Source organism: Alternaria atra (assembly GCF_907166805.1).
Source record: "Alternaria atra isolate CS162 genome assembly, contig: 21, whole genome shotgun sequence".
NCBI lineage: Eukaryota > Fungi > Ascomycota > Dothideomycetes > Pleosporales > Pleosporaceae > Alternaria > Alternaria atra.
The window spans coordinates 4,852,477-4,875,701 of record NW_025091319.1 but is presented as its reverse complement, the minus strand read 5'-3'; the positions used below and the strand labels follow the sequence as shown (position 1 = coordinate 4,875,701).

Genomic DNA, 23,225 nt, shown 5'->3' with positions numbered 1-23,225 from the left:
ATTAAAGCAAGCAAGCAATTCACTCAAAGAGGTGGCTTGATGCTCATAAACATAGTGATGGGATAACTATGCCCTCTCACGACATGCGTCCTTCTCGGTTCGAAGGATTCAACTGGACCTAACCTCACAGAAAATACGTATTAAATAAAGGGTGGTCATGGATGGGATCTGCTGGTTGGTATTCATAGCGGCCAGTCAGCGAGCAGAGCCGCGGATAGAGTACATGATAATCCATAACCGCACACAATCAGATGAAGGATGTCCACGTGTACTGAAAGGACTTTTGATGTTACAGAAAATTAGGCCGCCTCGTGTAGCTGGGATAACAGTAGGAAAGCTAGCATGAAGGGAATTGCCCCATCATGACAGCCAGTGAACCGGGAAGAAATCGCATCGAAACGACAGGTACATGGAACATCCAAGAAACCAGGAAACAAGAAACAAATAAACAGTCTCGTTGGGTTCATACAGCACACTTGATCCTCCGTTTGTCTTTAGGCTCCGTCATCGCATAATGCATATCCACGGGTAGAATAGTTTTGGAGGTAGATGTTCTAAGAGATGAGTAGTCTTCAAGAGTAAGAACGCCTACCTAATCACTGTCAGCAAGGGCTCTAAACAGAATGCGCAGTGGCTGAAACTTACTTCTGTCGTACGTTTAGTAGCGGCCACGTGGTGGGTAGTCAGCCGCTGCAGCGTCATAAGGCGGACGGCCTCCGGGACTACGGGGACGAGCACCACGTGGGGACGGCGGTCGTCCTCCTTCGTAAGGGCGTCCATGACCGTTCATGTATGGGTCATCGTAACCGCGGGGAGGAGGTCGGGCCCTAGCATCATAAGGATCGTCAGGGTAACGCGCGCGCGGTGGGCCATACTCATCAGGCATGCGACCACGAGGCGGCGAGCGTCCATAACCACCATCACGCCTGTCATAAAACTCGCGGGGAGGTGTGCGTCGGCGATAGTCATCGCGGCGAGGGCTGTAGCCACGAGGGGGTCCGCGACGGTCGTAGTAATCGTCATAGGGCGCAGGTGGGTATCCGCCACCGCGGCGGCCCATGGGAGAGCGGGATCGGTATCTGTCACGGCCCCGGTCATCAGGACCACCAGGGCCTCCGTAAGGAGCGCGCGGCTTGAAAGGTGGAGGTGGGGGAGGATCGGAGACGTCCTGGATACAGGTGACTTCCTGCCCCTTGAACTCACGGCGGTCCAGCTTCTCCACTGCGGTCTTCAGATCAGCGGCCGTCTCATACTCGACAAATCTGTAGTGGGTTAGTACGTGTGACTTGCTGCAGTGTTATCCACATACCCAGTGCCATCGCGCTCGCGACCGACTTCAGAGTAGACGACGTCCAATCCAGACTGGCGGGCAAAGTCTTTGAGGTCCTATATATTCGAAGTTAAGCGAGGCCCAAATCCAGAATGTATAACGGGAAGCAAGCGAGAACAAAGCCATTACTGGTCCAGGAACGGTATGCTGGCGCTAACAGGGAACTGAAGGAATCCAAGGATCGGGGAGTCTGACCTGCCAGCTGGTCTCCACAGGAAGATTTGCAATTCTCATCCGGTATGGTGTGCGCCTAGGACGCGGGGGAACGCGCTCGTGGGGAGTGAAGTTCTCGTTACGGGCGCGCGAGCCGCGAGCGAACTGGACGATGAGGCGCTCGCCCATGAAGTCGGAACCATCTTGAATCAGTTAGGACCAATGTTCGGATTTCTACACGAAAGAAATTACGTACGGAATGCTGCATACATGTTAGCGTACGTTCAATGAATCGGCACGTAGTTGAAGCTTACCAGGGACGACATCACGAGCGTCCATTGCGTCCTTATACTCGATGAAGCCGAATCCGTTCATGAGCTTAATCTCAGTGATCTCGCCAGTGCCGTGCGTCTGGAAGTGGCCCTCAACATCTGCCTTGGTGGCATTGCGAGGGAGGTTGCCCAGGTAAAGGCGCGTAGAGGATACCTCGGTCATAGTGACGGCTGTTGCGGTAGAGCTTTATCCTAAAGATAACCTAGTCTGAAGAGAATCGTGAGCAAATGTCCATGAGCAAGCGGAAAGCCATCGAGGGAGTGCGCATGGTGCCTGCTAAAGACGGGGTGCCTCGGTATCAAAGACGCGACGCCAGGAAGCCAGTGTCCAGCGACGTGCGAAACTACAGGAACCAGGGAGACGCGCAAGGGATTTCCAGTGCATACAATTCAGGCGGCTAGTCGTACCTTGGAGATAGAGTCCGGCGCTGGAAGCAGGGTGGCCGTGAAGAACCTGAGAGCTTGAGGACCAGGAAAGAGCCGGGTAAGCGCAGAAGTCGCGCAATCGTTTCTGGGGCAGAAGATTAGTAGGCCCAGTATCGCGACAACGGATTGCAAATATAGATGAGGGCCGGAATGCTATTGATGTAATAGGCCCCAGCGAAGTTGATGGGTGGACGGTGACGAAGGGTGGAGAAGGAAGTTCGCCCAACGCCTCACTCGCCCTAGCCTTCCAAGCTTCGGGCACGGACATCACGTGCGCGTTGCCTCCATAAGACCGCTCGCCCTCTCAGGGCTACCAGTAAAGTGTGACTGTTCCAAAGGGATGTGATGCTATTTGCTCAATAGGTTTATGTGATCATAGATGAGTTTATCCAGGCGTTAATCGCTTTTTGAACAAGGTGACTGATCAATCCCTCTGTCCGAGCCCTACAAACATCCGAAGGCCACTTGGGCAGCAACAAGTCTTGGGCTGACGGCAATATGTAATATGCATACACGTGATCCTTCCTAATGTACATATCTTCTGATCGCGTGGATCACAGTTTGAGCCATGACCTCTATCCCGGCGTCCGTACTAAGTAAGTACGTACTTTGGTCCCTCGCCGCCCTGAGGTGTTTGCCAGTTGATGTCCTGATCAGGCACTTTGATATCACAAGTCTTGCAGTGGACGCAGCTATATGCTGTCAGCGGTTTCTCCAGCGAGTCGATCGTCAAGACTTACTTTTGGGCGTTGATTTGGAACCTGACACCCAGCTCTTTGCTGTCATCCTCCACGTACTCGTAGACGCCGGCAGGGCAGAACCGGTTCTCGACACCCTTGTACTTGGGCCATTCCTTCTGCGCATGTGCATCGTAGTCTTTGACTTGTAGATGGCAGGGCTGGTCCTCTTCATGGTTTGTGCCACTTCGGCTGACGCTCGTCAATATGTCAAAGCTGATCTTACCATCTGGCTTGGGATACTCAATCTTCGGGCACTCGTCTGCAGTCTTAGTCGCTGCATGATCGGGCTTGCCATGCTTCAACGTCCACGGCGCTTTGCCTCGAAGTACATATGCTTCAAGCCCGGAGTACATGATGCCTCCATAAATTCCTAGTGGAGTATGGAAAGATGGGCGCATGTTGCGCACGGTTTTGAGCTCTGACCAAATCGACGACTTGCGCATCTTGTCCTCATAGTCATACAGGAATACGGTACCGCCGTCGGTATTGGCTTGTAGGGCATCCCACGTTGCCTCAGCAGCCAACATACCTGACCTCATGGCGTTATGCGTACCCTTGATTTTCGGTAGATTGAGCAGCCCCGCGGCATCTCCGAGCAGCGCGCCACCGGGGAAGGCGAGCTTGGGTATAGACTGGAAGCCGCCCTCAATCAGCGTCCTCGCACCATAAGAGATACACTTGCCGCCTTCTAATACATCCTTGTAGTATGGGTGGTGCTTCATCTTCTGGAACTCGCCATAGGGAGCCAACCACGGGTTGGGGTAGTCGAGTCCAACAACCAGACCAATGCTGACCAGATTGTCACCAAAGTGGTACATCCAACCACCGCCATAGGTGTCCTTCGGCAGCGGGTAGCCCATTGAGTGAACCACCAGCCCAGACTTGAATTTTTCAGGCTGTACCTCCCAGACTTCTTTGATGCCAAGTCCATATGTCTGGTGTTGGCTATCACGCCTCAGATCGTACTTCTTGATGATTTGCTTTGACAAACTACCATGGCAACCTTCACCAAGCAATGTGACGCGTGCATGGAATTCCATTCCTCGCTCGAACGAATCTTTGGCTTTGCCTTCCCGCGATATACCGAGGTCGTTGGTAGCTACACCCTGTACGACGCCCTCGTGGTTGTATAGTATCTCGGACGCAGCGAACCCAGGGTAAACCTCTACACCAACCTCCTCGGCACGCTCGCCGAGCCACTTGACCATCTGGTTCAAACTTATTATGTAGTTGCCGTGGTTGTTCATCTGTGGAGGCTTGGGTAGAGGGATCGCACTGTTCTTGGTCATGAAGTACATGTGGTCCTCCTTGGCGGGGGTGATGTCGGCGAAGCGGTTCAGGTTGTCCTCTGATTTCCAGTCGGGCAGCAGCTCGTCAAGCGCAGAGGGTTCTATAACATTTCCAGACACGATGTGGTCGCCCAATTCGCCTGCCTTCTCCAGCACCAAAACCCTAAAATCTTCATTGCCAGCCGCTGTCGCAAGTTGCTTCAGCTTAATGGCTGCAGACAGACCAGCGGGACCTCCACCCACAATAAGCACATCAACCTCGTCAGATTCGCGTTCAATTGACTTTGGATCGAAGGTGTCGTCTACGGCGGCGAGTCGTGTGCGTGGCGTTGTGGAAAAGGCTCTTCTTTGACCAGCAATTCGGACTGCGGGACGGTATAGGCTGGATACATTTCGTCTCGGTAATGATGCGCACGCAAGTGGTCTTGACGATATGCGCGAGGATCGGGAGGTTGCGAGCAACTGCCGCGTTACAGATGCGGGGACTGATCTGGTGGCCATGATGCAGGACGTGTTGGAGAGGCAAACAAATGTATTGAATGCGAAAGTGAGCGATTTGACAGATTTTTGCGCTTCCTACAAGACCGACCGGCGGCGCACTACAGGCCAAAACTGACAGTGCTCAATGATGAGGAATGTGACAGAATTGCAACATCCAAACATGTACGTTCGTCGCGCCAATGCTAAACCTTGATATGACGATGTCTAAAAGTCGCAGCCGAGGCTACAAGGCTAACTGCGGGATTGCAATACCGAGCACGTCATTGGTCAAACCATCTTCATCCTTCTCCCCGCACATGTCAAAGTCATCACACCCGAACATCTTCATCGTGAAAAGGTTTCTCATAGCAGCCCTCTTGTGGTAACAAATTTCCGTGCGATACGACGTGAATTTGATCCTCGGATAGATGTCTCGGCAATGAAACGGTAATCAGTGCACAGCAACAGTAGGGTACTCACGCGATACGAAGTACTGCACAGCAAAAGCGCAGAGCTTGTTGAACTTGAAGAGAATTTGGAATTCTCCCGGGAGCTCAAGGAGCAAACCTTTGCATCTTCGCATATACAACAGTTCGCTTGGAGCGTCCGGTGGGCGCGTCGGCGTGCCTGAAACTGGCAGAGGTTCAGGACCCATGTATGCCTGCGAACCTCGGCCATACACCAAACTTATGCGTTTAGGAAGGCATCTCTCCGCATATATCGCCCCTGCCCCGTCTGCAACATGTTCTCAAACCACACACGTTAGACCTCGAGCCTGGATCTTCGCCATGACGACGACTCTGCTGGCATGGAGCTTGCATCAACTCTCTCTTCCGTAATCGTACTTTCTGCTTCATGCGTTTGATTCGACCGTTTCCAGCCAAGCCACGGACCTGATCCCATGTCAAACTTGATCTACAGCTGTCATGCGAGACGAGACTTTTGTGCCTGTGAGAGAATTGTGGGGGTGACCGATGTTCTTCCTTTTGAGCCTGGTCTTTCCAAGGCATCCTCCAACGGCGCATGTATGATATGCGCGGCAGGCAACAAACGGTCATCCCGACAATCGCGGCCTGATCTATTCTGGACACTGTCTCGTTCAGGCACTCGTGGATCTCATATAAGGCAACGCTCTTATATAAACCAGTCTCCTCAGGCGGATAGGACGGCACGCTCAGCTTCAATCTTCCAAATCATTCCTTTGTGCAGAGCACCATCTGTTTATTTCAATTCTCTAGAGCTGTGCTCACTTTAAGTTTCGACACACCTCGTTTCAATCCTTCTAGATCAACTCCATACCGTCACTATGAAGACTTCTATCTCCCTTCTCACCCTTCTTTCAGCCTCCTTCGTGGCAGCGGCCCCAGCGCCTTTCGTGGGCCAGGGACCTGTAGTCGCTGCTGGTACCGAGAATGTAGTCATTCCTTCTACGAACTTCGGCCGCAGGGAGGAAGATGTTGTACAGAAGTTTGGAGAGAGAGCCCTTAAGCTCCGCGGTGCGCTCTTGGCAGCACGCGGTGGCATGGGCAAGGATAATGCTAATGCAGACGCCGAGGCAGCCAATGCTGAGGGTGCTGCGGCGGCCGGTGGCAACAAGGCCCAGGATCAGGCGGCACAGGATGCTGCCGCTGCTGAAGATGCTGCTCAGGGCAAGGGCAAGGGCAAGGGGAAGAATGCCGATAAGCAAGCCGCCCAAGAAGCTGCTGCAGGTATGAATCACGTTGTCCCGTTCAGAGAACTTACTAAAATTCAACAGCTAAGGAGCAACAAGCTGCCGCCGATGCTCAGGCACAGCAGGATGCTGCTGCCGCTGAGATGATGAACCAAGGTCAAGCGCAGAATGCGACCGAGCAGATGGGAACAGCAGACCAGGCTGCCGCTGATCAGCAGGCAAAACAAGATGCTGCCGCTGCCGAAGGCATGAACCAGGACCAGGCACAGAATGCTCACGACCAACAGTCGGCTGCTGATCAAGCAGCTGTTGACCAGAAGGCTCAACAGGATGCTGCTGGAGGCATGAAGCAAGAGCAAGCACAGAATGCCAATGACCAACAGGCGGCGGACCAAGCGGCTGCTGACCAACAGGCGCAGCAGGATGCCGCTGCCGGTGGTAAAGACCAGGCACAAAATGCGGCACAAGATGGTGCTGCAGCCGACCAAGCTGCGGCCGACCAACAGGTATATTTTAAAACCAATGTTGTGTACCAAGACGACTCACTGACTTTTACGGGCTGCTCAGGATGCTAAGCAAAACAAGAATGGAAAACAGCAACAGGAGGCAATGGATCAAGCTGCAGCTGATCAGCAAGCCGCTCAACAGCAAGAGGGTGCTATGGGAGCTGACCAGGCAAAGCAACAGCAACAACAGCAAGAGTTAGAGCAAGCTGCTGCTGAGCAAGAGGCCGCTCAACAAGAAGCCGACCAGAAGCAGAAGGCAAAGGACCAAGCTCAGATGCAACAAGACGCCGCCAACGGTAAGGGCCAAGCTGCCGCTGACCAAGCTGCTGCCGACCAAGCCGCTCAAGCTGGAAGTAAGTGACACGCTCTCTCATGACCTGTTCATCTGCTAACAGAGCTTTAGATGCTACTGGAGTAGTTGATGCCGGAGCCGCTGCCAACGGTACCGGCAACGCAAACAATGGCAATAACAACAACGGCAAGGGCAAGGGCAAAGGCAAGGGAAAGGGAAAGGGAAAGGGCAAGAACAATGGCAACAACGGTAACAACGGCATCTCACAGCTTCTCCAAGAGGCTGAGGCAGCCCTCCAGGCTGGCGGACAGCAGGGTGGAGCTGGCGGAGCTGGCGGAGCTGGTGGCATCGAGGGTCTTCTTAGCAGCCTTCTCGGCGGTGGTGCTGGAGGTGCCGGTGCTGGAGCTGGAGCTGGAGCTGGTCAGCAAAAGGCTGGTGGAATCGCAGGTCTTGACTTGAGCAAGCTTGGCATTGGACGCCGTGCCTTCCGTGCCTAGACATGAGAGACGATCAGGAGTTCATCGTTGAACGATATAACTTCCCCCGCATCACATACGAGCTTATGAAGACTGCTGCTTCTAGACGAAGTATAAGCCACTTAGATATCCGGTAATATCACATCAGAATGATAATGAGTTTCACCAAATACCTACTCCAACCCCCAACAACACTCACACATACTCGTCCCCCTTCATCCATCCCAACTGCTTCCACATATGCAGCTTATCCCACTCCTTGGTCCACCCTTTGATTTTCCCATCTTCAACCTCGAAAATAGCCGCAGCATGCCAAGCCGCCTTATTCCCACTGGCCTCGATCCCATTATGCGGCTCTCCGCAATGGCTTCCACTGGCACTATACCTCAAGCACACGTGTCCACCTTTTGCAAAGATGACATCGTATGAGTCGATGTGCAGATCAGACACTGCGGCCATGACTTTAGAATGCGATTCAGCGTATTCTTGGGGCGAGTTGACGCCAGGGAAGGTGGTTGGGGCGATGAAGTAGGCGTGATCATGGCAAAGGTGGGCGACAGTTTGAGCGCCTTTGTTTTCGGACGGAGAGTAGGCTAGGCGCATATACTCTTTCACTATGTCGACGTTCTTCTGCGGTGAACTAGTAAGGATTGGGTTTGTAGAGGTACCTTTTGGAAGACTTACCTGCTCCACGTCGGATTGAGTTGTACTCTGCTTGACGGGTGGGTACTTGTTGTCTGACATGATAGTATTGCTTTGGTTGATTTTGTGATGTTGTGGTCTTAACAGAGAGTCTTGAGATTGTTTATAGGTAAGATATGTATAATGACGGCACGTCTTCATCGTGATGTCATCCCTACAAGGACCTAGACGGTCACGGGGACATGATGGTGTTGGGAATAAATTTGAAGAAAAAGGTATTGTAATTGAGGTGAAAGACATATAAAAGACAGTGGAAAATAAGTAATGTTTTATTGTGTGCTCCGCATACCAGGCGATTCACTGATGTAGTTGCCATGCCACAAGACGTGGTCATCATGTCCCGGGTTGAACCCTGAAAAGCAGACCATCTGGCGATTGAATGGCCTTAGCTTTGATCTTTGGTGCATACAAGCCTACAGAGCGAAGCCTATTGCTGATCGCATACGCGCTCGACGCGTTGTCGCGTGGTCATGTGAGGCTCTGAAGACTACATGACGCTAATTGTTATACGCGTGATACGATACGAAGACACTTGGGCAGATACTACGTCCTGTTTAAAAAGACATGTAACGCGTATGTTTGGAGCGTCAGCACTCGGTCCTTCGGCTTTGTCTTCTGTCTTCGAGATCAGTGCTTGTTCAACTACCCACAAACGAGTCGCGTACGATGACGAACCATCACGAGCCGTGGGCAAGAGCTAGATCGAGTGCGTCCATGCAGTTGATAGACATGCGTCCTATAATGGATCAATTGTAGTCCGGACGGCGTCTCAGCCAGTCATACTCTGGTCTCCGTCTGCATCCTCTGCTTGAGCGACCGGCCGACCGAGCTCCTTCAAGGAAGCTTTCAGCCGCGCAATACGCGCTTCCAGGTGCTCAATCTCATCTTCTTGGTCCTCACATGTGCGATCCATGTCCGGCAAGGCCGCCACTGCGCGTCGTGCCTTTTGTATCTTGAGGCGGATGTCGTTCGCTGCGGTCGCAACGTGTTGGATCTCGAGAGGCCCCTCTGCGGCAAGCTGTGCAGGGGTTGGCGTGGCAGCTTGTGGCTGAGCAGGCGTCTCAAGAATGCGCTTAAGGAGCTTGTGGAGGTCAGGGAGGATATCAAACGTCGAGGGCGGAGGGAGAGTCGGGGTGCTCGTGGTAGGAGGAGGAGGCGGCGGCGGCAGAGCTGGCGTTTGAGGAACTGTAGGCGCAACTGAGGCTCGCGCTGAGGCAGGCGCATATGGTGTCGCAGCTCCCGACATGGTTGCGGATTACAGTGAGCTCGAGCTGAAGCTGTCTAGCGTCGAGTTTGTGTTCGAGAACACGCGTTGATGGGATGACGCTCCCTGCTCCTTCCACGGGTAGGGCTGAGGACAAGGCTGCTGATTGGACGGCGATTTCGCGAACGATAATCGCTATATTTATCTGATAGGAGTTTTTCGATGTCAAAGTGATCGCCAAATAGCGTGGTTGCTGGTTGCAATTCGAGATAAGTTCCGGACGTGGGTTGTGGGGGGAATGTGGATCAGTTGCGGAAAGATTGTGACGTGAACCGGCGATGCTTTTTTGAAGTTGACCATTTTAGCCCCGCCAACCCTGCCCCTCCGTCAACAAGTTGCTCTCTACCCTCTTCTCACCAGTCTTTCAAACCTCCCTTCTCGAGTGAATTCTCGAGTTTCTCCAATCCTTATTCCTAGAATCATCTGACCGACTCGTAGCCATGGCCAAGGTCGACCAGAAGACGGTCCTCATCGTTATCGATGGTTGGGGTGTCGCGACTGAGAAGTCGCGCAAAGATGGCGATGCTATCCTCGCTGCCGATACGCCTACTATGGATGAGTTCGCCAAGGACGGCTCCAAAACCGCACAGGGCTACACAGAACTCGAAGCCTCATCTCTCGCCGTTGGTCTTCCAGAGGGCCTGATGGGCAACAGCGAAGTCGGCCACTTGAACATCGGCGCTGGACGCGTTGTATGGCAAGATTCCGTCCGAATTGGACAGACCATTAAGAACGGAAAATTGAAGGACGTAGGAAACATCAAGAAGTCGTTCCAGCGCGCCATCGACGGTAACGGAAGGCTCCACTTCTGCGGTCTGGTTTCCGACGGTGGTGTCCACTCGCACATGGACCATCTAATCGCGCTCCTCCAGGTCGCGAAGGACCAGGGCGTCAAGGAGGCCTACATCCACTTCTTCGGAGACGGCCGAGACACCGACCCCAAGTCCGCGGTCGGATACATGGAGACTTTGCTCAAGGCTACCAAGGAAATCGGCCTCGGCGAGATCGCAACAGTGGTCGGACGATACTACATCATGGACCGTGACAAGAGGTGGGACCGTGTCGAGATTGGTATGAAGGGTCTAGTCACTGGAGAGGGCGAGGAGAGCAGTGACCCAGTCGCAACCATCAAGGAGCGATACGCAAAAGACGAGAACGACGAGTTCCTCAAGCCCATCATTGTGGGAGGAAAGGAGCGAAGAATACAAGGTATAACACTATGCTGAGCACCTGCATGTCTACTTGCTGATTCGTCCAGACAACGACACCGTCTTCTTCTTCAACTACCGTTCCGATCGCGTGCGAGAAATCACTCAGCTGTTGGGCGATGTCGACCGCTCGCCCAAGCCCGACTTCCCGTACCCCCAGAACATTGACCTCACCACCATGACATCGTACAACCCCAAATACACCTTCAACGTTGCGTTTGAGCCCCAGCGCATGACAGATGTTCTTGCCGAGACACTAGGAAAGCAGGGCGTCAAGCAGTGTCACGTTGCCGAGACTGAAAAGTATGCTCATGTCACTTTCTTCTTCAACGGCGGTGTCGAGAAGCAGTTTGAGAACGAGGAGCGCGAGATGGTTCCTTCACCAAAGGTAGCTACCTACGACCTGGAGCCAAAGATGAGCGCCATGGCTGTCGCAGAGAAGCTGTGCGAGCGCATTCAGACCGGAAAATTCGAGTTCCTTATGAACAACTTTGCGCCACCAGACATGGTTGGTCACACTGGTGTTTACAAGGCAGCCATCGAAGCATGCACAGAGACGGACAAGGCTATCAAGAAGGTCTACGACCAGTGCAAAGAGAGTGGATATGTCTTGTTCGTCACTGCCGACCACGGGTAAGTCCTCATGATCTGCGCCGGTTGAGGTAGTGCTGACATTGTACAAGTAACGCCGAAGAGATGCTCACTGAGGAGGGTACCCCTAAGACCTCCCACACAACTAACAAGGTGCCTTTCGTTATGGCCAACGCACCTGAAGGCTGGAGCCTGAAAAAGAGTGACGGCGTGCTTGGTGACGTCGCGCCCACGCTTCTTGCCACTATGGGTCTTCAGCAGCCTGAAGACATGGATGGCCACAGCTTGCTCGTCAAGTCGTAGAGTTTCCAGTTGCGATAGAGACCGGAAAACACAGTCTTTGGATGCATCGTCCTGACGTTCTTTGCTTAGGTTCAGGTATATCTAGACGAGGAGAGCTATGACGTATAGAAACTCACATAGACGGAAACAAATAAAAAGCAACGTAACAGTGCGCATAGCCGCCGCTCTCGGAAGCTTGTCAGTTCAGGTGTCGCTTGCATACGACTAGGTATGAATGTTGCGGTTGATACCAGGGTCTTCGATCCCGGCTGAGCGGCTACCATCCCACTATTCTCACACGGGCAACCTTGGCAACGACAGGGGTAAAGTCACCGGCGGGGAATCGTGTGGACCCCTCCTTACGCACTTCAGGTTACGACAGCCATCTTTTCTATCCTCCCATAGCTTTTCCTGCTATATTCATAGCCTTTGAGATACCACTCCTCTTACCGTGAGCAGACAGACTTGCGTCAATCTCGGTCATCAGCAATACTATCCCATCACGTGCCATCCAGCAGCTCCGCGCACCCACTATCGACGTCGATCAGGAGCCGTCGCAATACTCCCGAGTCTCCACAAACTTTCGCTACTGCTCCAAGATACTCAATCTGTGACACAGGCTGTCATAAGCCCACTTTGTGTTGCGTCGCCCAACTCACCTGTCGGTTCTGTGATCTTCGATACCCAGCCTGAGGCATCGGTACCTGACTGCGCCCTCTCAAGGCCCTCGCAATCGCAACCACCATAAGACACTCCAAACACTTCCGCCCACTTTAGTTCTTCAAAAACCCACTTCAGCATAACAATGGCGACGCGAACTTCGAACGGCGTGTCTGGGGCGCAAGGTACACAGACGGCAGCGCAAGTACAGCCTTGCCGATACAAGACTGGCAAGACTTTGGGTGCAGGCAGCTACTCTGTAGTCAAGGAGTGCGTGCACATTGATACAGGAAGATACTATGCCGCGAAGGTCATCAACAAGCGGCTCATGGCAGGCCGGGAACATATGGTCAGCTTGGTACTGAGCGACTGAAGGACGATAAGGCTGACAAAGTGCTAGGTCAGAAACGAGATCGCTGTGCTTAAGAGAGTATCTATGGGTCATAGGAACATTTTGACGCTCGTCGACTACTTTGAGACTATGAACAACCGTTTGTATTGACCTTCCTTGGGCTAAATCTTTCGCTAACGTGAATTCTAGTTTACCTAGTCACCGACCTCGCGCTTGGAGGCGAGCTCTTCGACCGCATCTGCCGAAAGGGCAACTACTACGAATCCGACGCTGGCGACCTTATCCGTGCCACACTCTCTGCTGTCGCATACCTCCACGACCACGGCATCGTGCATCGAGACTTGAAGCCTGAGAATCTGCTGTTCCGAACACCAGAAGACAATGCCGATCTGCTGATTGCCGACTTTGGACTGTCTCGCATTATGGATGAGGAGCAGTTCCACGTCCTGACCACGACGTGCGGAACACCAGGTTACATGGCACCTGAGATTTTCCGCAAGACTGGACACGGCAAACCGGTGTAAGGCAGACTGCACGATTGTATGATTCGTTGCTGACTTTTTGGCCAGTGACATCTGGGCTATTGGCGTTATCACGTACTTTCTCCTCTGCGGCTACACCCCATTCGACCGCGACTCCAACCTCGAAGAGATGCAGGCCATCTTAGTAGCAGACTACTCTTTCACACCCTTGGAATACTGGAGAGGTGTCTCCCTCACAGCGCGCGAGTTCATCCGCCGATGCTTGACCGTCGACCCTGCAGCGCGCATGACAGCTCATGAAGCGCTGTCCCATCCTTGGATCACGGAACTTGGCAAGAACAACGCTGATGGCGAAGAGGATCTCTTGCCTACCGTCAAGAAAAACTTCAATGCTCGACGTACACTGCACGCGGCTATCGATACAATTCGTGCTATCAACCAGCTAAGAGCAGGAGGTGCTGCTGGTATGATGGACGGCCAGCGATCCGCTGAACCACGGAGAGGTGCCCCTCACGCCAACATTCCTCAACCAGCGGAGGAGCCTGACGACCCCATGGAGATTGATAGCAGAGGAAACGGACACGGACAGACCGAAGAGATGATACAGGAACAAGAGCGGAGAATTAGGGAGACTCAGCAAGGTCTGTGGGGCAAGCGATGATGAGTGTCATCAACTATGTTTCTGTCAATTCTTTTCTTAGCACACGTTTTAGAGCGGATACCTTGGACTGTAGAAAGGGTTTCTTGTGATTACACTCCATGTTAACATTAGCGAAAGGCTAGGACTAGAGTCCTTTGCTCTGCACATTGGTTTCTGAAAGCTCACTATAAGAGATGGTATCCTTCCAACGAAATCCCGCCAACCATGCAGCCTACGGATATCTAACATACATTTCCATGTCAACCATTCATCCTCATTATAATACCGTGCATATCCTGGAAGGCCTGACTAGATCCTTCCTGCCTTTCTCTTGGGAGAAAAGCCGTACGCGAACGGAAGGTGAGTTACCTAAATACTGTACACTAGACCCACATCAGCTTTAACATCATCCCTACATAACATCTCCCAGCCTCGTTCCCAGTCCTCCAACCCCTCACCCCATCTCAACTTCAACATCCTTACGTCCCTGGCCTGTCTCCAGAACACTTGAAACGCTGCATACAAGTTATCAAAATATCCACCTCCAGCTGTCTCAATACCCTTTTCTTGCAGCAAGCTCGCGTTGACAATATTCAAGGACACTCTGTCAGCAAGCCGTTGTGCCGCCTTCTCTGGATCTTGAGGCATAACCTCACCACCGACTGTGACCAGTGTGAAAGGAATAGTTGGCGATAGGGAATACAGAGCGGATCGCCAGTTTGCATTTGCTCCGGGTCGGGCGCCGAAATCGAAGAGTACGATGCGTTCTGTATCTAATTTTCGAATTTCCGTGGCTGTTTCGCTGAAGTCGTCGTAAAGAACTGCGTTATCGTACCATCCAGTCCTCTTGATAACCTCGATAGAAGCACTTGAGCTAACGCCGATAATACGGGTAGGTTGGTGCTCAAGCGGTCGACAGTGCCGGAGGGCATATGCGAAGCAAGATGCCGTCTTGCCACTCGCATTCAACATGACAACTGTAGCACCCATTAATTTCACGTCCTCGGCGCTCCACTCCCCGTTTCCTGTAGGATGGATTCTTCTTCCCTTCCCTTCATCTTCTTCCTGCCATGGAAACACATAACTGCAGAGGTTATGCCCCACAGTAAACGGGCCCAACATCAGTGCTACCCAGCCCAACTCGTCACTCTGCTCGCTCTCATCAGCAACTTGACAAGGCCGACTGCAAACACGATATCGGTTATAAAGCTTCCACAAATGCTGTCTGTGCGCGTCCGTAACAACAACTTGGTTCTCGATGATACTCCCGTCTCGTGCATCCCTAGCTCTTTCTACAGTCACATCCTCCCACTCCGTGCTAGTGGGCAGGTACCCGTATACATTCATTCCTTTCTCAATGCCTTTAACAGTACTTTCTAGGATCTCGGCATAGCCCCATGCTGCAACGCGGCCGAATGCTGAGGTATCGTTGTATGGAGCTGGTGTTGTGGAGGGAAGCGGATACGTGGAGTACCAGCCCATTAAGTGGCCGAGGCGTGCATAGGAGAGGTTGTTTGTTGTTAGACTGACGACTGTAGTGCGGAGACGGAGAGAAGAGGGTGGAAGTGGAGTTGGGGGCTTTGGTGTGAGGGGGACAAGGTGGTGACATGTGTAATTTGTGAGAGAGAGGATGTGGGTGGCCGTCTGAGAGGACGGTGGTGATGCCATGGTGTGGGTAGGGTTGGATGGTAGGCTATCTAAGGTGTGACGACGCTGTTTGGGTTTTATCGACCGAGTCTTGAAGACAAACAATGGTGTATGCTTGCGGATACGCCATTGGTCTCTTCGTGATTATATGTTGATATCCCATCCACATTGAGTGCCCGGCCAAGACTTGGCTTGTCAGAATCCACACTTATCTCCGCTTGAGTCACAGAGATCGTACTTCCAGAGTACCTACAGCGAACATAAACTTGCCCGAATGACGAGGAGTTGTCATTCTTTATCCAATCAACGAGCCACTATGCTTACATACAAGGATGATGCGGGGCTCAGAAGGGCGTTTTGCTCTAACCAATCTAGGATGAAGGATTGGTATGTACTCTCAGGCTGGAGCCTGAATCCTTCTATATGCTATACGAAGTTGTTATCCGTACGTTCATCCTCCTTGCCATTCTCTCGTTTTTCGTCCGTCTTATTCCCATCCACGACCTTGCCACCCGCTTTTCGTCTACTCTCGACTAATGCTTTGATCAAAGCGACTGTAGCTTCCCATCCTTCTCTCAACTTATCCTCACTACTGCTCAAATCGGGTACATGTAGGAATACAACAGGTCTCTCTTCCTTCTTAATGTTGAAGTAATGCGCCAAGCTATTGTAGTATATGAAGCCACATAAGAAATTCCCAGCGTCGGTGCTGATGCGCACGTCCGAACATCCTTGGTCGATCTTAGTGCCGTCAACTGATATATATCCTAGGTTTGCTTTCCAGCGTGCGAGGACATCGGATGTATCAAAGCTAGTCTTTAGTTTGTGCGGGTACTTTGAAGATGGGAAGTGTTTTTCGGCTTCAGCGTCTTCGAATCGCTGGCCGTCTACGTCGGGAATCTTTCCATATCCGTGGCTGTGGGACCCTTGCTCGATGGCAAAGTAGTTTCGTCCAGCTGCTAGACCGATGTGCAGCACAATGTCTGGGGGAGGATAGAGAGGGTTGGCTGGTGGGAGGAGCTTGGGAACGAGACTGACGACATTATTGTATGCTACGCGGATAGGCTCGTAGTGAACGTGGATATTTATCGGAGTTTGGTTCTTGGGTGATTTTGGTATCAGAGCTGGGAGTGTAGAGGCGATATCCCAAGATGAGTTCTTGGGTACTTTCGTTAAAAATGGCTGGATACATGTTAGTCTATCCAATGACTGTATTCCAAGGTGTCCCGAATAGAAGACATGAACTGAATATCAGAGCATTCGAGAATCCATAGCAAGCTAGGGGAAAAAATTAACATACACCGAATCCAGTGACCAAAACGGTTACTGGCTTCTCCCCCTCTTCGCTCGGAGGCTGCGGAGCAGCGTAGGACGACGGCGGCATTGATAACCGGACTTAGCGGATGTTAAAGTTACGAATCGAGATGAACCAGGCAGAAGGGACTACCACGGTGTTAGCACATGCAGCAGAAGTTTCCATGCGGACGCGTCGAGAACGGTACTGCCTGTAATGATGATGCGCAGCTGCGAAAGAACGACTTGATGACGGCATGGTCAGGCTAACAAAAAGTCACGTTTACAGGCTCTCGAACTGCTTCACACCTATGAGAACAGCAAGACTTACAGCTATAGAAAAGTTTCAAGGGAATCGACGATACACGGTCATCACAGTCTGCGTTATCGAAGGCATTGTGGTCAGGTCGTGGAGGTGTTTCGGCACCCAGTTGGGTCTAGCGCATAACATATGAGGTCCCTGGTGACATATGCGCGAAGCCTCAACCGCCCGACTTCGTTCCCGAACGCTCATTTACCCCACATCTTTACATATATACCCCACATGGCAGCGGATTGCCCAATGCCGTCGGATATTTGCTTTATCGGATGAGCTCTTCTTGAGCACGTTCGGTATCGGGTAATGCACTTGTTTATATGATGCTCAGGCCGTCGCGTACTAGCTATGCGGGTACCGCGTTATTTAGGTACTACAGGACTATTGGAGAAGTCCACAGTGAATGACGTTTACGGAGCTGTCGTCCCACGCGTTATCGGAGTGACTTTCGCTCAAAAACAAAGTAAGTGCACAGAGCCGCGACTGGCAAGAGTTTTGTTTTTCTTCCATTGCAAATGCAGTCACGTTGCCGCCGCCATACTAACACCGACCCTTGAAGGACATCTTCCTGAACTCTAAGCCCGTACACTCGGCGCACCAGAATGGCTTCAACGAGCTCGTCTTCGAAACCCTACTCCCTCGCTATAGTAGGCGGTGGAATAGCCGGCCTCAGTCTCGCAATAACCCTCCTCCAATATGATATCCCACTCACGATCTATGAAGCCGCACCACACTTTGGCGAAATTGGGGCTGGGGTCGCATTCGGTCCCAATGCTGGACGCGCAATGGAGTTAATGTCTCCCAAGATATACCAGGCTTTCATGAAATGCAAGACAGGAAATGCAGACAACTCCAAGATGGACTCCTGGTTCACGATTCGTGTGGGAGATGCTAGGAGAGAAGACAAAGACAGATATGTAAGAGAGGGCAAGAAAGTCGGCGATGCACTTTTTGAGGTGCCCATGCATTCGGGCGGTGGCCGCGGTGGTGTATACAGAGCGCACTTCCTGGACGAACTGGTCAAAGACGTACCCGATAGTGTTGCCAAGTTCGACAAGAGGCTCGTGGAGATGAACGAAGCTCAAGATGGCTCTGGGGATATGGTGCTCAAGTTCGCCGATGGTTCGACAGCACAGCACAGCGCTGTGATCGGGTGCGATGGCATAAAATCTTTGACGAGAAAGTGGCTAGTTGGGAGAGACAACCCCGCGTCCAAAGCTGTCTTCTCTGGAAAGTACGCCTATCGAGGGCTGATACCCATGGACAAGGCCGTCGAGATTTTGGGCGATGACGTAGCACGGAACAGCCAGATGTATCTTGGATATCATGGCCACTTGCTTACCTTTCCTATTGAGCATGGGAAGACAATGAACGGTAAGGTCAAACATGGTCTATGGAGGACATTTGCTGACTATCGCAGTGGTTGCATTTAGCTCTCGCGATACTTGGGACGATGAGAAATGGGTCGTGACTACATCGAAAGAGGAGATGGAGGCAGACTTCAAAGAGTGGGGCCCACACGTTCAAAAGATTGTTGGGGCAATGCAGAAGCCAGATATTTGGGCGCTGTTCCAACACCCACCTTGCGATACCTATACTAAAGGCCGCGTTTGCCTACTGGGGGACGCAGCACACGCGACCACACCTCATCAAGGCGCTGGCGCTGGCATGTGTATAGAGGACTCTTACATCCTTGCCAGTCTAATCAAGGACGCGAATAACGCCGATGAGTTGCAGCGAGCCTTTGGCGCCTTCGACCAAGTCAGACGGGAGAGGACGCAGAAGAATGTGAAAACGAGCTACGAAGCCGGCAGGATGTACGATTTCGAGCTGTTCGGCGACGATCTTGATAAGATTGAGGACAGCTATATGCACAGGATGAGATGGATCTGGGATGTTGATCTAAAAGCGCAATTGGAGCAGGCGCAGAAGATTATGAGGTCATGATAGTAAGGGATCGTCTTAGCACCATACCAAGAGTAACATGAGATACCAGCCTTCAATAAATTCTCCTCCCTAATCCATAACATCATCTCTCAGAGAGAAAATCTGCTTCAGCACCTCATCCGTCTTGGCTCCGATCCCGTTGTGGTACATTGTGTTCGTGACGAAGGTCTTGCATCCCTTGATAGTATTTGCCGTCTCCATACTTAGATCAAGGTCAACGTACATATCATCAATGTACACCGCAGCATACGTCGGTACATCATTCTTCCTCAATTGCTCTTTGTCGTACAGTCGCGGCCAGTCTTTCTCTTCCGCCAAAAGCTTGCCAACAGTCTTGAGCTTGGCGAGCTCTGGGTAAACGTCGAACATGAAAGGATAGATCATCTCGCCCGTGAAATAGACTGGTTCGTCGCTGTCCACTCGGGAGAGGGAGAACTCAGGGTGTTTAGGAAGGAGACGCTCTGCAGACCAATTCGAGGCCTCGCCTTGACAGTAGATCGGCTCATGAAGAAGTGCATAGATGACGTTCGTGTCCCAGCTTTGTGCTGCCTCTAGTGCGAGAACGGTGGGTCGTGTCAGATGTCCGAACTGAATCAGATCAGTGTCGGCACGGAGAACAAATTCGTGGACGTCATCGAAGCCTCCATGTTTACCGAAGTAGATTCCAAGTTGCAGGAAGCGACGTGCAGAAAGGTAGCCTTCGCCGCCTTGGACGCGTACGGTGGTATCGCCGAAGCGAGAGAGGAGTTTGACGATGCGTTTGACGCGATCGATGTCTTCAGGGTATTTTGCGTAGTATCCTTCGTTCCTGCTCTTGACACGTGCGTAAAGGCGCTCATAAACTTCATCTGGACCATCTCTTAGTGGTGGCAAGCCGCCGAAGAGAAACGCTTCTTTGACTCCTTCAGGATAGAAGGACAAGTAACTTAAGCAACAGAATCCTCCAAAACTCTGTCCCATGATGCTCCATTTCTTCTTTTCTTCGGGATAGTCCTCCGTCAATGCTTTTCTTACAGCCTCGCAGTCTTTGACAATACTATCAGCTCTAAAGCTCTTCATATAATCTGCCTGCACCTTCTCGTCACCCCTCAACTGTAGGCTCGACTGGCTTATTGCTGTTGAAAGACCAGTTCCACGTTGGTCTAACATGAGCACTTGGTAACCTTTATCGAGAATCGTCTGAGTCCAGGATACCTTTTCGGGGCTGCGGCACTCGAAGCCTGGGCCGCCTTGTAGATATACGAGCCATGGGAGTTGGGTCTTGGTGGATTCAAGATGCGACTTGGAAGTGTAGTCTGCGGGCTTCTCGGCTTTCAGAGCGGAGCGAGCGAAGAGTTGGATTGTTCCTGCAGAAGGATTGGCTGAGGAGGAAGGAAGTGTTAGCACGATATTGTAGCTCTATACAATTCTTGAGCCGGTAGTCTTGCATGAAGCTATCACTTGTAGATAGCCAATGGCTTGCGGAATATGAAATGATTGTAACGTACAATAATCACGGGGTACTTCGAAGAAGTGCTCCGTTATTCTCAACTTGCCTGTTCGTAATCAGTCAGGAAATCTGAATGATCGTGAGAGGTCAGTATGATACCAGGTACTAGGTGACTCCTCTGTCCGAGGATCTTTGCTGCTTGTATCATCTTCGTCATTGTTTGTAGTGTCGGATGTAAGGCGGGGAGTAGTGAATGTATACATCGCTATCGATAAGAAAGCCCACCCCGTAGCGCCTGCTCCGAAGGATTGCTGGTACGGGACAGGCTGCACGCGATAACTTGCACTTGCATTTGCAATATCGCACTTATTTGTTACAATATTCAAGATCTGGAGTCTTCAATCGTGATCAATTTGGACGTTCGCGAAATTGGAAGCAAGGTGCTGTACAATCAACGTCGACGCTGGGAAATTTTCCAACTGAGGGGCAAAACGCGGAGAACTTTCTATCGGCAGCCCGAATAGCTCCCACCCATACAGCATTTTGCAACTGCATTGATTCAAGCTCCAAATTTAGACATGGCCAAAGACAAGAAGAAGGCGGCGGCGGGAGGCAAAGCAGCAGCTAAAGCTGCAAAGGCCGCTAAGCAAGAGAAGAAAGCAGGCAAAAAAGACAAGAAGGTCGCATCGAAGACACAGGAGATCGACTCTGATGCGGAGGATGTCGACCTGGATGACATCTTAGCACAGTACGCGAAAGAGCAGGAACAACACCATGCGATAACGGAAATACCCGCTGAGCCGCCCTCTGCCCGGACTTCGAGCACGCTCATCGCCAATCCAGCAAACGAAAATGAGATCTTCTTGTTCGGAGGCGAGTACTTCAACGGAGCGACCGCGAAGTTTTTCAATGATCTCATGATTTACAACATCAAGCAAGATTCCTGGAAGCAAGTCACAAGTCCGAACTCACCACTGCCTCGATCTGGGCATGCCTGGTGTCGAGCTGCAAACACAAAAGAAATCTATCTATTTGGCGGAGAGTTCAGTTCCCCGAAGCAAGGGACGTTCTATCACTACAACGACTTCTGGAAGCTTGATCCGGTGACTAGAGAATGGACGCGCATGGAGGGGAAGAGCAAGACAGCCGCTCCGCCAGCGCGAAGCGGACATCGCATGGTTGGCTTCAAACAGTACATTATCCTGTTTGGCGGTTTCCAAGACACATCTGCTACGACAAAATATCTCAACGATCTTTGGATATACGACTGCGTCAACTTCTCGTGGCATACACCAAAGCTCCAGGCAGCCCGCGCAGTACCCGACGCGCGATCGAGTTTTAGTCTGCTGCCACATGAGCAAGGTGCAGTCATCTATGGTGGGTACTCTCGTGTCAAAACCCAAGCTGGTGGCAAGCAACAGCAGCAAGGCAAGGGTAAGAAGAGCAGTGGTGGCGGCCCGGCATCACGCATGGTGCTGAAGCCGAAGGTTCACGACGATACCTGGTTCATACGTATCACACCTCCACCTGCTGATCAGCCATCCACAACGCTTCCGACTGTATCGTGGGAGAAGCGAAAGAAACCAGCGAATGCACCGAACCCGGCGCGCGCGGGTGCAACAATGGCCTACCATAAAGGTCGAGGAGTTCTATTCGGTGGTGTGCACGATGTGGAGGAAAGTGAGGAGGGTATTGATTCCGAGTTCTTCAATCAGCTTTTTATCTGGAACGTTGAGCGTAACCGTTACATGCCACTTACTCTACGTCGACCGAAGCTGAATGCGAACAAGAAGGCTGCTCAGCAGGCAAACATCAATCGCCGAGATCGTGGCAAGGCCGCAAAGGAGGAACTTTTAGCTAATCTCAAGGCTCTTGAGATGAAGGCCGGTGTCTCTTCAGATGCTGACTCTGATGACGAAGCTAAGAAAGCTAAAGAGGAAGAGGAAGAGGAAGAAGCGCGTCCCGAGAAGCCGAAGATTTTTGAATTCCCACACCCAAGATTTAACGCCGCACTTACGGTGCAAGCTGATACGCTCTACATATACGGTGGCACGTTCGAGAAAGGCGATCGCGAGTTCACTTTCGATGAACTCTGGTCTGTCAATCTCAATCATCTAGACGGCGTAACTGAGATCTTCAAGCGCGATCTTGAAGACTGGCAAGGCAGCGAAGACGAAGCCGACTCGGACGAAGAAGACGAGGATGATGAGTCTGAAGACGAAGAAGGCGACGAAGACGATAAGTCTGTATCGACAGCCCCAACCAGCGTTTTGGAGTCCCCTGCTGTCGCTCCTATCCATTCCGAAGATCTTGGGCCCCAGGAGGAGATTTCCGCGCTCACCGACACTCTTCCACACCCGCGTCCTTTCGAATCTTTACGTGACTTCTACGCCCGTACTTCAGAGCAGTGGCAAAATATCATTCTGGAAGAGTTGGAGAAGAAGGGCAAGATGGCCGAGAAGAGCCCAAAGGAAATCAAGAAGTTGGGTTTCGAGAGGGCAGAGGAGAAGTGGTGGGATTGCAGGGAGGAAATTCGTGCGCTGGAGGATGAGCAGGAGGCAGCAGGTATTGGTGAAGTTGTTAGTCTGGCGGACAAGGAGGGTGCAGGAGTGGGAAGGAGAAGGTAGTAGACCTGCGGTGAGCTTGCTTAACCTTAGCTGCATACGAGCTGTACATGTACACATTCTGCTTGAGAATAAAGGTTTATTAAAGAAGA

General features: G+C 51.8%; 12 protein-coding genes across 12 annotated transcripts; 5 read left to right on the top strand and 7 right to left on the bottom strand.

Moving 5' to 3' along the window:
- Window positions 1-463: 463 nt before the first annotated feature.
- ALTATR162_LOCUS2069 (uncharacterized protein) lies at window positions 464-1,978 on the bottom strand (the record flags this gene model as incomplete). The annotated part of the gene is made up of 8 exons (XM_043309671.1): window positions 464-592; window positions 646-722; window positions 784-827; window positions 876-1,262; window positions 1,310-1,386; window positions 1,526-1,686; window positions 1,740-1,745; window positions 1,798-1,978. The coding sequence occupies 8 exons, from the start codon at window positions 1,976-1,978 to the stop codon at window positions 464-466; spliced, it is 1,062 nt and encodes a 353-aa protein (XP_043165606.1).
- Window positions 1,979-2,833: 855 nt separating this feature from the next.
- Window positions 2,834-4,771, bottom strand: ALTATR162_LOCUS2068 (uncharacterized protein; the record flags this gene model as incomplete). Its single annotated transcript, XM_043309670.1, has 2 exons — window positions 2,834-2,933; window positions 2,982-4,771. The coding sequence occupies 2 exons, from the start codon at window positions 4,769-4,771 to the stop codon at window positions 2,834-2,836; spliced, it is 1,890 nt and encodes a 629-aa protein (XP_043165605.1).
- A 1,285-nt stretch (window positions 4,772-6,056) lies between these two features.
- ALTATR162_LOCUS2067 (uncharacterized protein) lies at window positions 6,057-7,717 on the top strand (the record flags this gene model as incomplete). The annotated part of the gene is made up of 4 exons (XM_043309669.1): window positions 6,057-6,459; window positions 6,507-6,928; window positions 6,990-7,281; window positions 7,332-7,717. The coding sequence occupies 4 exons, from the start codon at window positions 6,057-6,059 to the stop codon at window positions 7,715-7,717; spliced, it is 1,503 nt and encodes a 500-aa protein (XP_043165604.1).
- Window positions 7,718-7,891: 174 nt separating this feature from the next.
- Window positions 7,892-8,440, bottom strand: ALTATR162_LOCUS2066 (uncharacterized protein; the record flags this gene model as incomplete). The annotated part of the gene is made up of 2 exons (XM_043309668.1): window positions 7,892-8,326; window positions 8,381-8,440. 2 exons carry the CDS (start codon window positions 8,438-8,440, stop codon window positions 7,892-7,894), a joined length of 495 nt encoding a protein of 164 aa, XP_043165603.1.
- A 445-nt stretch (window positions 8,441-8,885) lies between these two features.
- On the bottom strand, window positions 8,886-9,644 carry ALTATR162_LOCUS2065 (uncharacterized protein; the record flags this gene model as incomplete). The annotated part of the gene is made up of 4 exons (XM_043309667.1): window positions 8,886-9,013; window positions 9,064-9,095; window positions 9,128-9,134; window positions 9,182-9,644. 4 exons carry the CDS (start codon window positions 9,642-9,644, stop codon window positions 8,886-8,888), a joined length of 630 nt encoding a protein of 209 aa, XP_043165602.1.
- A 458-nt stretch (window positions 9,645-10,102) lies between these two features.
- Window positions 10,103-11,764, top strand: ALTATR162_LOCUS2064 (uncharacterized protein; the record flags this gene model as incomplete). Its single annotated transcript, XM_043309666.1, has 3 exons — window positions 10,103-10,871; window positions 10,921-11,503; window positions 11,554-11,764. The coding sequence occupies 3 exons, from the start codon at window positions 10,103-10,105 to the stop codon at window positions 11,762-11,764; spliced, it is 1,563 nt and encodes a 520-aa protein (XP_043165601.1).
- A 784-nt stretch (window positions 11,765-12,548) lies between these two features.
- On the top strand, window positions 12,549-13,898 carry ALTATR162_LOCUS2063 (uncharacterized protein; the record flags this gene model as incomplete). The annotated part of the gene is made up of 4 exons (XM_043309665.1): window positions 12,549-12,752; window positions 12,804-12,894; window positions 12,945-13,275; window positions 13,325-13,898. 4 exons carry the CDS (start codon window positions 12,549-12,551, stop codon window positions 13,896-13,898), a joined length of 1,200 nt encoding a protein of 399 aa, XP_043165600.1.
- A 348-nt stretch (window positions 13,899-14,246) lies between these two features.
- ALTATR162_LOCUS2062 (uncharacterized protein) lies at window positions 14,247-15,545 on the bottom strand (the record flags this gene model as incomplete). Its single annotated transcript, XM_043309664.1, has 1 exon — window positions 14,247-15,545. The coding sequence occupies one exon, from the start codon at window positions 15,543-15,545 to the stop codon at window positions 14,247-14,249; it is 1,299 nt and encodes a 432-aa protein (XP_043165599.1).
- Window positions 15,546-15,950: 405 nt separating this feature from the next.
- ALTATR162_LOCUS2061 (uncharacterized protein) lies at window positions 15,951-16,908 on the bottom strand (the record flags this gene model as incomplete). Its single annotated transcript, XM_043309663.1, has 2 exons — window positions 15,951-16,706; window positions 16,825-16,908. The coding sequence occupies 2 exons, from the start codon at window positions 16,906-16,908 to the stop codon at window positions 15,951-15,953; spliced, it is 840 nt and encodes a 279-aa protein (XP_043165598.1).
- Window positions 16,909-17,735: 827 nt separating this feature from the next.
- ALTATR162_LOCUS2060 (uncharacterized protein) lies at window positions 17,736-19,080 on the top strand (the record flags this gene model as incomplete). Its single annotated transcript, XM_043309662.1, has 2 exons — window positions 17,736-18,507; window positions 18,554-19,080. The coding sequence occupies 2 exons, from the start codon at window positions 17,736-17,738 to the stop codon at window positions 19,078-19,080; spliced, it is 1,299 nt and encodes a 432-aa protein (XP_043165597.1).
- Window positions 19,081-19,149: 69 nt separating this feature from the next.
- ALTATR162_LOCUS2059 (uncharacterized protein) lies at window positions 19,150-20,717 on the bottom strand (the record flags this gene model as incomplete). Its single annotated transcript, XM_043309661.1, has 3 exons — window positions 19,150-20,441; window positions 20,568-20,615; window positions 20,669-20,717. 3 exons carry the CDS (start codon window positions 20,715-20,717, stop codon window positions 19,150-19,152), a joined length of 1,389 nt encoding a protein of 462 aa, XP_043165596.1.
- A 370-nt stretch (window positions 20,718-21,087) lies between these two features.
- On the top strand, window positions 21,088-23,136 carry ALTATR162_LOCUS2058 (uncharacterized protein; the record flags this gene model as incomplete). Its single annotated transcript, XM_043309660.1, has 1 exon — window positions 21,088-23,136. One exon carries the CDS (start codon window positions 21,088-21,090, stop codon window positions 23,134-23,136), a length of 2,049 nt encoding a protein of 682 aa, XP_043165595.1.
- Between the last annotated feature and the right edge of the window lie 89 nt (window positions 23,137-23,225).